This window comes from Perca flavescens, chromosome 5, assembly GCF_004354835.1.
Source record: "Perca flavescens isolate YP-PL-M2 chromosome 5, PFLA_1.0, whole genome shotgun sequence".
In the NCBI taxonomy this organism is placed as follows: domain Eukaryota; kingdom Metazoa; phylum Chordata; class Actinopteri; order Perciformes; family Percidae; genus Perca; species Perca flavescens.
In genome coordinates this window covers 11,025,195-11,037,850 of record NC_041335.1, presented here as the reverse complement: position 1 = coordinate 11,037,850, position 12,656 = coordinate 11,025,195, and the positions used below count along the sequence as shown (strand labels likewise).

The 12,656-nt window shown below is 41.8% G+C and overlaps 1 protein-coding gene across 7 annotated transcripts in view; it reads right to left on the bottom strand.

The window, feature by feature from the left end:
• Positions 1–3,924: 3,924 nt before the first annotated feature.
• Positions 3,925–12,656, bottom strand: part of cabin1 (calcineurin binding protein 1) — a 42,267-nt gene continuing 33,535 nt past the window's right edge. For 5 of the 7 annotated variants that reach the window (XM_028578541.1, XM_028578544.1, XM_028578543.1 and 2 more), the window contains 4 exons: positions 9,869–10,130; positions 6,031–6,189; positions 5,650–5,852; positions 3,925–5,534 (listed from right to left, as the gene is read on the bottom strand). In XM_028578541.1, coding sequence (XP_028434342.1) covers positions 5,391–5,534; positions 5,650–5,852; positions 6,031–6,189; positions 9,869–10,130 — 768 coding nt within the window. In that variant the 3' untranslated portion in view covers positions 3,925–5,390. The remainder of the gene's footprint in view (positions 5,535–5,649; positions 5,853–6,030; positions 6,190–9,868; positions 10,131–12,656) is intronic. The other 2 variants (XM_028578542.1, XM_028578547.1) reach the window with 1 other exon arrangement.

Genomic DNA, 12,656 nt, shown 5'->3' with positions numbered 1-12,656 from the left:
AACATGGTGGATTTTGGTTAAAGGCCTTAAAAACACCTCATAAAACAGTCATTTCCAACCAGGGGTACTTCTGCTGTTGCCAGAGGGGTACGTGGAAAGATTGTGGAGGAGCTTAACTAATTTGATTTAGAAAAAAAATGTAATTATGATTTGGTTAAAAGAATGCATTAGCTATAACACCTGAACGCTACATGTTGCAGATATGTAAGGGTGCAGGATGTTGAGCTTCACTCCAAGTAGTAGTAGTGCGACTGCTGATTAAACCAACCTCAATATTGACCATACAAAGTACAAAAAACATTTACTTTTATTATTATATGATGAATAGTGTGATAAATTTGGAACACGCATTTGGGAATCAAGGACTATGGGTAGGTGAGTTCATCTGACAGGGCCGGTTACCTCACACCAAAAAAAGGTTGGGAACCCCGGCTTTCTATTGCTACTTAATATCAAAGTAGAGTCGATAATGAGGGATGACAGGAGGACTGGCCATCTCCAGTTATGATAAACAGCCGATTCCTCCTGTTCAAACTGTCCCCCCCCCCCCCTCCCCCTGCCCACATATCTCGTGGCCTGATTCCACTGTGGCTTTCCCTTCCTGCGTCTACTCCTGGATCACCTTTGGCAGCGCTGTTCCACCTCCCAGGTGGCAGTCCTTTTTGGCCATTTGCTTTAACTGCACCGATTCCCCTTGTGCTCGACAGTTAACAGCTGCCAATATACAGCCAGGGCCCGGGGATCAGACGGCTCTGCAGCAGCCCAATAAAGAGCCCCCGGAGTGGACTGACGAGAAATCTCACACCTTTCGCTCACATTAGCCATGCAGCATGCCCTTTTGATGCTTAAATTGGCCACTTTGAGGGGTTTGTGGAGAGATAGCAGCCCCTACATGATGTCACAGGAGACCGAACGTTAACTCAACATGGCAGGGGAAATGCCTTCACCTGGCAAACGGGGTCCGATTGGGATTTTTCACTCGATCTGTTTTGAGACGCTGTGCTGCGATTAGAGAGGACTCGCAAACAGCGTGTCTAGTTTATGACACACCAGAGAACTTTAATCTAAAAAGGTCTGTATGCAGATGACACCCGAGCGTATGCTGTATTTCTCTCAACAAGAAAACCGATTTCGATGAGTGCGATTTGATTAGGGTAAACGCCAATTCATCAATTTGCAGAGATTATGAAAAAAAAAAACTAAAAACAAGCTGCTATAAAAATAATCTCTTATATATTATCCTCTCTGGCATCCCTGAGGGACTGGAACTCCGGATTGAGCGCGATGCAGCGAATTTGGGGGGGGGGGCTGAGCTCACATTTGGTCCACCACATAAGAAAACAAACCTCAAATCTAGCTTGCCTGGCAAAGGGGGCAAATGACAACTTCACAGCACTTCATAAGAAACTCCTGGAAGTTGCTAATGAAGACTAATGACTTCCCTCGTGTCGGAGACTTCACACCAGCGTGTACGAGCCCTTTGACCACAAAGTCAATGTGGTCAGCGGGGTGGTCCGCCACAGAGCCCGCACGCAGCTCCACTCCCGCTGGAAGAAGATGCTTTTTCATGAGATCTATTGTAGATTTCAGAACTATTTAAAAGTTCACAAATGCCCTTCCTTTTTTTTTTTTTTTTATATATATTTCCTATTGAACGTTCTTTTTCCTCATCTGAATCAAGGGTCTAAGACCATATGCTGTACAGATTGTAAAGCCCTTTCAGGCAAATTGATGTGATTTTTGGGCTATGTCAATAAAATTGCCTCGACTATCCTGCAAGAAAACAGTTGTATTATATCATTGTATTATATTAGCCTGTGGGCTTTTATAATTGGCAGTTTTAAAAGTAGCTTAATGACCTCAACACCACAAGAATTAGAACTTTGTTTGTTCTATATGTTGTGTAGAAAAAATATTAAATAAATAAAAAAATGAGTAGCTTAATCATGGGCCCCCCACACACACACACACTGCAGAAATGAGCCGTCCCTGTTATGTGTTGTGTGTCCATGTGTGGGCCTGACTGACCTGTGTTTTAGTGAGTATCCATCCCCTTCCTCCTTACAGAACACTGGGACATCTTCTGGCTGCTGCCAGCCTGGGAAGCATGTGGACATCCCATCACGTCCAACGGTCACCTGATGATCTCTTAGAGACTAATATATAAAACGATAAACAAAACAACTGGAACGTTAATGCCCAAACCTCGTTAGGCTGGTTTTAGCCTTGCCATTTTAAAAACTAAGTTGCTCAATTGCTTTAAGTGCTCATATTCTGCTCGTTTTCAGGTTCATAATTGTATTTAGAGGTTGTACCAGAAGAGGTGTTAAAAATGTGGTTTCATTTTCAGAAAACACCAGATTTTTTGGTTGTACTGCACATTGCTGCAGCTCCTCTTTTCACCCTGTGTGTTGAGCTCTCGGTTTTGGCTACAGAGTGAGACATCTCACTTCTGTTCCATCTTTGTTGGGAGTCGCACATGCGCAGTAGCTAGGTAAGGACTACTAGCCAGTCAGAAGCAGAGTATGAGGGCGTGCCATGACAGTACCTAGGTAAGGACTACTAGCCAGTCAGAAGCAGAGTATGAGGCCATGCCACCCTAGCAGCTAGGTGAGCATTATAACGTGTGTTACAAAGTGACGCACATTTGTCTCTGAAGTAAAGGCTGGACTACAACAGAGCTGTTTGGAGCAGTTTGTGAACAGTGTTTTCTGTTGGAGATGGGAAGTCCCTTTGGGGTGGACTTTGGGCTTTTTCACTTTGTAAACCTATAACGTGCACAAAAAAAAGAAATGTAACACAATAAAGGAAAGGAAAAAAGCCAAAAAGCATAATATGAGCACTTTAAGAAAAACAAACATTCTTCTTTGACAGGAAGTTAAGTTCATGCATCTTAACTAACTCTTTAAACTCTTTTGTAGTACCCATTTATGTACTTTTATGCTGCCCTCTTAAAAACTGTTTAGGTGGTTAAACAAAAAGGCAAATGAAATGAAATTAGGATGCATAAATACTTCATCTTGATACAGGAGTATTGTCCGCTAAAATATTGCAGCAGTGAACTAAAGAAGAGAAATGCTACTGTCAAATTATGAGTACAATTTTACATTCCTGGTTCATATTAATATTAATTCTTTAATCTAAATTAAGCTGTGTGGATAAAGCTGTAATTTTGATAAAAGGTAGTCAAACTGGTAGCTAACTTTGTTTCAACAACATGTGAAGTAAATCATTAGGTGACCCCCCAGTAGGTTTTTAATGTGTCCATAACAATATTTAGTGTCTTGCTTATGCATTCTGTCCACTTCCATACAACATTATACATGTAACAACATCATAGGTTAGCATCTTAACAATGAAGAAAGAATAAAAAACATCTGTCTATTGTCAGGCAACTGTGTTTAGGTAGTTCTACTGTACATGTTGTAGGATGCTGGTACTTTTGCTCTATAGATAAAAGTTAAGAATATTGATTTTAAAAATCAGTACACATTATGTGTCCATACGTCTTATAATAAACCATAGTTACAGCAGTCACAGATGGTGCTACCTAGGGCTGTGCAATTAATCGAAATGTAATCGCAATTATGATTTTGGCTCCCAATGATCACAAAAACAGAATAATCGAGAAAGACAATTATTTAGCTCATTACTTTTTGCAAGTAAATGCTTTATTTTCTCTTGTTTTTTTTTTTTTTGTTGATTTATTTAACTTCTTCCACTGTTTTTTTAAGTTCAATTATTGCAACAATCTTTCCAGAAGTCAACGAGTAATTGTGTTAAATTATCGTGATTTCAAGATTGTCCGAAATAATCGTGATATTTTTTTCCATAATCGAGCAGCCCTAGTGCTACCTAACCGTTTCTTTCTCAGAAGAGGTCTGAGCTGTGCTGAGAGTTCAGTTCATACAGATGACAACAAATATTGTGTTTCTCAAATATATTTTTGGTTTGACATCTATAATGCATTCAGTCCAGACAGAATAGAGTGAGAGGGGGTGGGGGGAAGCTGAGCCGACCCGGTCACTCTTTTAGCCGTGGTACATACCCACAAGAACAATAGAAAAATATGTTACACCAAAGAAAGAAAGGAAAAAGAAAAACAATGAAATAAAATACAAAATTTTTCTTCTTTTTTTTTTATCAAGGGTGATAGTTTACAATTATTCATTTGTGTCCTTTTCCAAAAATTATTCTTTAGACAGCTTTCAAGAAACAATCAGTAAACAGCTTTCTTTTTTTTTTATAGAAAACAATCTGTACAAAACATTCGGTTGTCTTCCTCTGAGTTAAGCTAGAAGAATTGTGACAAATTTACCAAAAATGGTTTCAATGGAAAGGCATCTGTATTAGAAAGTCTTCCTCTGCGAGCATTTCAATTCCACTGAAATCAGGAGCGAGTGATTCTCCTGGCCGCGAGTCGCTTCCTGAGTTGACTGAAATGGAAGTGACCCTCACACCTTAATGTTTACACTCTCACACAAGCACACACTTCTCCAGCTTAATACTCAACCCATTAAAGGCCAAACACGTTGGAAAGATATTTGGATTGTGATATGTACAAAAGCTAATTCATGACAACTGAAAACCCCCTTTCGTTCAGATCAGTGCTGGTGACAGGACGGCTTCCTGCTGAGAACGGTTCCTCTTAGCTACAAATGCACACCAAAGAAAAGAAAACTATATTAGGACAAAATATTACAAGAATACAAAATGAAACGCATCCCAAACGTTAGTGTAAACATTTCTGCTACAGGTTGTGAGGCTGTGTGGCCCGTGAGCTGCACAGACGAACCTCGGATGCAGCCGATTGTCTTTATTTCACCCTTGTGTTGATTCAAATAGATTATGTTATGCTATGTATCTTAGGGATGAAGTTCTCATGCCAAAGTAAGTGGTCAAAGTGGTGGACAGCAGGCACATGCTCCTGAGCATCAGTCCAGACCGAGGCACCTCGGATTGGCGAGTTCTCAGACGAAGATTTAGCTGCAGTTAGCACAGAACATAAAAAAAAAAAAAAAAAAAAAAAAAAAAAAAAATAAACACGGGACTGGTTGGCTTTAAAAGGGCTGAAAGGACCTTGTTGCCAGATCCAGTGAACGGTGGGGTGCAGGAGAGCTTGATAAGTTCATGTGTGATATGCATAAATGGCACATTATGGATGCTGTGAGACTAAAGCCGTCGTCGTCTGCCATTTACACCGTCACTGCAGACAAGCAGAGCAACGCGGTGACAGGACAGGCGATGGGCATACTGCGTTTTTCCTGTTTGGGAGTGCTTTTTTCCTGTAATGCACATGGGAGAGCAATAGCATCGACGAAGACAGTTGCTGCAGTGACGTGTGGCAGAGTGACAAAAAGGCCTTTTCAGCACACGCAGCCTGAAAAGGCTCAGACGTCCATGTAATCGTCCTCCTCGTCCGACTCGCTCTCCAGAGACGACTCCTGGCTGGACGTCTCCTGCACCTCCAGCGCCGGCTGGCTCAGGGTGTCCTTTTTGACTGTGGCGGCAGACTGAGATGACATGATGACGTTCTGTAAGGGAGCAGAGAGAAGGGCTCACCGTTGAGTGCGGTTTAAAAACACCTGCATGTACGGGTTGTATGTACACTCGCACGGAAACACACATATTTAGAGTCACACGGCATACCTTGAGTCTTTGTTTGGTTTCCTCGGAGATGCTGCCTTTGGGGGAGAGAAGCGTGGGCGTTGGAGGCGTCACTGTGATTTCCGGCGGAAACTTGGCAACGGTGGAAGGGATGAAAAGCTTTGGCATGTTGGCTGGGACGCGGGAGCGGATTCGGCTGGCGTCTGGAAGCTTTGACTGCTCATCGCTGGCATACTGCTGCTGGTCTGAGAGAGACAAATAAGAGGACATTTCTAAATATTAGAACATCTTCAAGGCACATGAAGTAACTGAAAGTCCTGCTAGGTACGGTTTATATTGGAATACCAATCAACTCAACCTGTGGGTCCTACTTGTTGTGTGGCCTTTTATTTCAAATCACACTTTTATTCAAAGGAATCTGACCTGGGCAAGGTTGTGCGGTGCTACATGTGGCCGTTTCCTCCTGGAACCAGCCTGCTGCCGACTCTTGCCCCTGGGATACAGTGGCGAGTTTCATCTGATGACAAAGGTGGGACTCCTGCTGTCGGTACGAAAGTCCCTCCGAGTGCTCCTCTCGCTCCTCTGTGGGCACAAATGATACATGTGTTGAAGCTATACCATCAGCTCCGCCCCCCCCACGGAATTAGGCATCTTTACAATATTTGTAATTCTTAATCGGATCCCATGCCAACAAAGTTCATGGCAGGAGATGGCGGTGACATAAGACCCAACCACTAATCAAGGATGGGCAGTTTCTAAGACATAGAAAAAGAGTAAAGATGACAGTATTCTGATGTAGAAATTCAATAACAGCATGTTCATGTTAACATTTATTGGCAGACAATTAAGTGACAACAACTTTTCTTTCATTAGACAAATTTCCTCCTGCAGCTCAGACAGAGACAAATGAAAACAAAAATGATCTAATACTCTCCCAGGCTTCTCCACTTATGTTGCCCAGGAAACCATTATATAATACAGAGCGCTGCAAGGTTACTTAATGCTAACCTGTGTGTGTGTGTGTGTGTGTGTGTGTGTGTGTGTGTGTGTGTGTGTGTGTGTGTGTGTGTGTGTGTGTGTGTGTGTGTGTATAAATACACCTGTATCTGTAACTTATGCAACTGCTTCAAAAGGTCATCCAACTGTATTAACTTGATACTTAATAGATCCACACAAATAAATGCTATGCAGCTAATGGTTAAACACACTTTCAGTAATCTGGATTTATGATGAAAAATCTGCTTGCAATGGCTTGTTACAATTCACCGCTGTGTAGACGCAATAACTGATAAGATTCACTCAGGCTAAGCTGAAACAGAGCTCCGTAAAGTTTGCTGTGAAGCAGCATTGTAGGTTTCTAATTAAATAATTTAGAAAAACAAGATGAATACTGATGTGTATGTGCAGAGAGCTCTGCCTGACACCTAATGTATTAAAGTGTTTAGCAGAAAGTGTGCTTTTTTTATGGTTCTTAATTGCTCTTTATGTTTAATGTTACGCCCGTTGAATTGCCTTGTTGCTGAAATGTTCTATAGAAATGAAGCTGCCTTGCCTTGAGGGGATTTTTCACTCACAAAAACATAAAAATAGAAATTGCTCAAAACATCACAACGGAATTAAACAAGAACCAAACATGTGACTTCAGTGATCAGTGAATGTTTGCCTTTACGTGAATTGTTGTGCGAGAGGGATACATAAAATGTCGAGTTATTATATGATTTTATGTTAATTAGAGTTATTTATGTGTATATATTCTTTAAATGTGCTTCATTTTTTAAACAAGTGGCCAATCATTCTAGTAGAGCACCCCATAGCAGGTTAGATGTTTTTTTTGTTTGATTTACAGTAAATTTGAAGTAAAGTCCATGTAATACAATGTTCCTAAGGCTCATGCATGTTAAAAGCAACAACTGTGTCATGTTTGTTACCTGCAAGATGTCTAGAGATCAAGCAAAGAGGTCAAATCAGGTTACAAAGGTTGCGGTAGAAAGCCCATGACTATTATTAGCTGAAAATGAGCTAAAAACCAGAGAGCCCAACTGGAAGAGAGACAAATGCAAAAGCTCCACTGACTGAGCATTTATCTTAGCCTGGATGCCAGCCAAATTTAGCCCCGCCCACAACATTTGAGGTCGGGAAGTTCGGTCTGGACTTGATCCGTTGTGGAGCAACTACGCTCGAGCCAGAGCTGGTCGGACCAATCAAATTGTCAGGACGGGCTTTACAGTATACGATGATGGACAAATGATCAACAGTAACGTAATCAACCACGTCACCAAAGAGCGCTTGGGTTGAATTAGTTTACAACAAAGATGGCTGCCGCTGGAGAATGGAGATGTGTAGATTCCACCATCGCGTCTGTTATAGAAGATATCGACAGCGCATTAATTTTAAAAGAGGAACAGAGAACCGCGATCAAGGCATTTGTCGATCGGAAAGATGTTTTTGCCGCCCTTCCTACGGGATTCAGCAAAAGTTGAATTGATCAGCTGGCCCCGATGATCGCCAAGAAGACGGGGCGCTCCAATTGGTTGTAGGTCTATCCAATTGAGTGCAGAGGGAGTTTCTTTCCTGGGAAAGCTGCCTCAACAACAATAGGATTGCCTTCAGTCTCTAAATGCTGTTTACTGCCCCCCAGTGGCTCAACTGGCCTCATACAATAATCTAATGATTGTCAAAACATTCTAAATAATAATTAAATCTAAAAACTATAAAGAAACACACTACCAAATAATACAAATTAAAGATTCAAGCTTACAGGTTTAGTTACTATATATATATATATATATATATATATATATATATATATATATATATATATATATATATATATATATATATATATATATATATATATATATATATATATATATATAAAAAAAAACAAACCCATTACACATTACATAGCTGACGAATGTTTTAGCACTACATTTCCCACAATACTTAGCTGGGCCTCTACTAAACAGATTTGCAAGCGGTACAAGAAACATCCGGGTCTCTCAGGTTCTTGTTTGGCGACCCGTCGCCATTAAAGCAAGCTCGTTGTAGCGGATATTTTTCTTGGTCATAATCTTTGAATTGTCACGTTTTCCAGCTTTTGGAAAACATTTAACGCCTTGTTAAGGGCATTTTGTTACAAGTAGAAACCTTAAATTCGGGGGGTCTTGGCCCCGCGTGGCGAGCTTTCGTCCTCTCTTCCAACAGCCTCCATAACTTGAGACGCCGAAATCGTGTCTCTTATTTTTTCTCTGGTTGTTTTATTGTCAAGATGTCACCGTGATGGGGTCTCCGCGTTTGACAGAAATATTATATGTGTATATGTATATATGTGTATATATGCATATATACACACATATATATATCCATCCATCCATCCATCCATCCATCCATCTATCTATTAGGGGTGGGGGAAAAAAATCGATACAGCATAGTATCGCGATATTTTTCGTGGCAATACTGTATCGATACACAGACGCCAAGTATCGATCTTTTATGATATATGTGTTGGTCAGTTTGTCTGCTTGACAATCCCATTTTGCACCAATAAAATTGAAGTGAGATGAACAAACAGAGAACTCTATCTTTTTAGATACAACAGATGTTGACAAAATTGTCCTTTTGGGACATCATTTGAAATTGGGGAAAATCTGAAGTTGGAAAAAAGGTAATACATTGCAATATATCGCAGAATATTGCAATATGTTTAAAATCGCAATAATATCGTATCGTGACATAAGTATCGGGATGATATCGTATCGTGAGGCCTCTGGTGATTCCCACCCCTACTATCTATCTATCTATCTATCTATCTATCTATCTTGCATCTGAATTGCATCTTTGTTGAAACAGCAGGGCCAGAATATTCCCTCCGAGGCTCAGTGATTATTCTGCCAAACCAATCAGAAGCTCGGAGAAAGAGTCACAGTCTGGAGGACACCGAGACATAAAACTCTTGTGCTGACAAAACCCAAAAGGCAAAATATAAGGGGAGCAGAGTCTGCTGTTATGTAACAGATCTGTGGAAGTCCACAGGCGCCCCCTGCTGGACTAAAGCACTTTCTGTCTTTACAAACTGAACTGACAACTGCAAAGCTTCACCTCAACAACTAGTTTTACACTACACCAGCATTATTACCAATTTCAACCAAAAGAGCATTTTATCTCTAAATTCTTCCTAGCTTTAGAGAGTGCAACAACTGTAATATATGTGTGTACATTAAACAGACTGTATGTACATGTGTTGGAGTGGAGGCCACCGTACCTGTGTGTGGTAGGAAGGCCATGGCTGCAGCAGGGAGGCTAGCTGCTCTCCGGTGCTGTGCCTGATCGTGGAAGCCCGAAGCTTGTGGTCTGGACAACTTGCTCAGCGGCTCGTACGCCACTTTGGTCTGACCCTCCGGGCTGGACAGCGGGTGGCAGGCGGCGTGGCTGAGCAAGACGGGAGTCGGCAGGGAGGCCGGGAAGAAGAGGTCTCGGTGCTCCTTGGTGTACTTGGGTGTGGTCGGGGCATCGCCTGCAGCCTGCTGGAGACAGAAGAAGAGCAGTGGTCGTGAGGAGGTGGGATCCCTCTGCGGCGTTAACCCTCCTCTGAGAGCTGTACGTACTCCCTGGAGACAGAATCTGGCTAGAGACTCCGAGCCAGAGAAACCGAGTGAGCCACAGTCGATACCACAACACATCAGCAATATCAGTGTAGGCTCTGACACATTAGCAGTAATGAAATGAAATCCTTTACAGAGTTGCAATGCCGTCCCCCAGGGGTTTAGAGGCTTACTTTGTGTGCTGGATTCAGTGTAGGGATCTCAGCTCTACACCACGCTACATCCCTCTGAGCCACTTTCCCCGTGTGTCCTTCTGAGGACCACTTACAAACACAAGAGCTGCACAAACAACCTGTGACAACAGCCGCCCTGCTCCCACAGCCGCTGTCATGGCAACACCGAGGAGCACAGAATACACCTTCTCTAGTTTTCAATTTAAAATGGATGAAAAGTTGGATGAAAACTAGCATTTATCCACCTGTAAAACCAGCTTTTCAGTCTAATGTTTGAGCTGTGGCAATATGTAACTAGCTAAAGAAATTATTGTATAACCAGTGGAATTGTACTGCCTTAATTATGGCAGCATGTGAATAGGACTTCAGATTTACCACAGAGAGTGCTCCTATGTCAGAGGTACATTATAAAATGTCTTCCAGTTTTGTCAAGATTTCAAAAGCCAAAGGGCAACGTTCAGTACCACACTACTGTCATGACCGATGCATGCTAGCTCAAGATAATTTGGCAATAACAGAGCTCTCATACCATTTTTCTCAGGCTCTCTGCTGGGAGTTTAAGTAGCCAAACAGACGGTAGCCTTCCGAAAAGCTTGGACAGATCCTTCAGCTTAACACAGAGCAGCTTCAAGCACGCAGCAGCTCCACAGCCCACTTTGATGATTCAGACCTCATGAATTAAACATCGCCAACAAAGACACCAACAAGTCAGCTGGACCGTGTGTGTATTCGAAAAACACTGTACCTGAGAGAATTGCGGCACATACATGGCATGCAACCAGCCTGTAGGTTCCTCAAGTGTTTGCTGTGTGCTGGTGGGAGTGGGCTGCTGGCAGCCAGACCGAGGACCCACGACGTGAATTGAAAGATGGTTACGTGTAATTATCGAGATGGGGCTTTAAAATCCGATTAGAGCAGCTGTGTTCAGGTTTGGTCATCTTTCCAACACAATTGAAAGACCGGCCAAGCGAACATTTCAATTAAATTGCCTGCCAAAATGGGACATACACCACAGCTACTTTGTGAGGCAAATGTCCATATTCTTTGATGAGTAACACCTCAACATTCTTCCAAGCCTGCTGGTACACAGGAGGAGAGACTGGAGTGTTTTAATGAAGCACCCTCCAAGTCCCTCAAAGAGCTGTGCCATCTCAAGATTATGAAAATATACCAGGCGTTGATTGAGTTACAGTAACAAAGAGCCTTGTCATGCTTTCCTCCTGACACGGCATCGAACTAAGGGGGAGCAAACAATACACAGAGCGCAACATGGCCAATTTTCCGGCTGAGCACTATGCGAGCAGAGCTCGCTCTGCACTTGTGGGGGCTTGAAGGGACGTGTGAAATCTGTAAGAAGCAGGCAAGAATGTTTCGTGCCCTCGAGCTGAGAACTCCAAGGTGCCTACTCACATTTCCCACTACAAAGAAGTGCAACCAAATAAAAAAAAAACACGGCAGGAGCTGGTGGCACAATAACTGCACATAAACAGCAGTTAGATCAGACTGCAGAAAAAGCTAGTATGCAGAAGCATCTTTTCCGCATCAAGGGAAAACGAGAACACACACATGCAGGCTAATTACCATTCACCACACCTAGAGATTGGCATGGTTTTATTTCAGTTAGCCTAATAGCTGGTTTTTTTTGCATTGAGAGATGATTTTATGGAAAGTACCCCATGCCAATCTCTAGGTATGGTGAAGGGTATGTGGTGATGTGGGGCTATTTTAATTCCAAAGGCCAAGGGAACTTTATCAGGATGCATAGTATCCTGGATCCATGAAATAACTGGCTTTTAATAATGCCTCTATGGGAATATAACATATGGGTGTCTATACTTATGCCCCCTGTATTTTAAGGAAGAACATTTATTTATTTACAATACAATATTCATTCACAAAGAGAATTGGTGTCCTTAAAAGGTTGGATTTTTCCTAATTTGTTCATTTAAGGCATTAAGATCAATTTCCAAAAGATGATTTTTTTCATTCCTCTTTTTAGTCAACTTTAGCATGGGTTCCTAAACTCATGAGCAGCACTGTATAAGATTTTAACTATTAGTCAACAATTTAATAATAAATGGCCATAATGAAATAACAAGTTTTCAAATTAAAAAGTTTGATGAGTTTGAAGTCTGTACGTTGCACAGCCGTTTCTGTAAATACAGATTCTAATTCCAGCTCTGTGCCTCATCTGCATCATCTCTGTGTCGTGTGTTTATGCGTGAAAATGAGACGGACGAATGTAACAGACAAAACTAACAAAGGCGACAAAAAG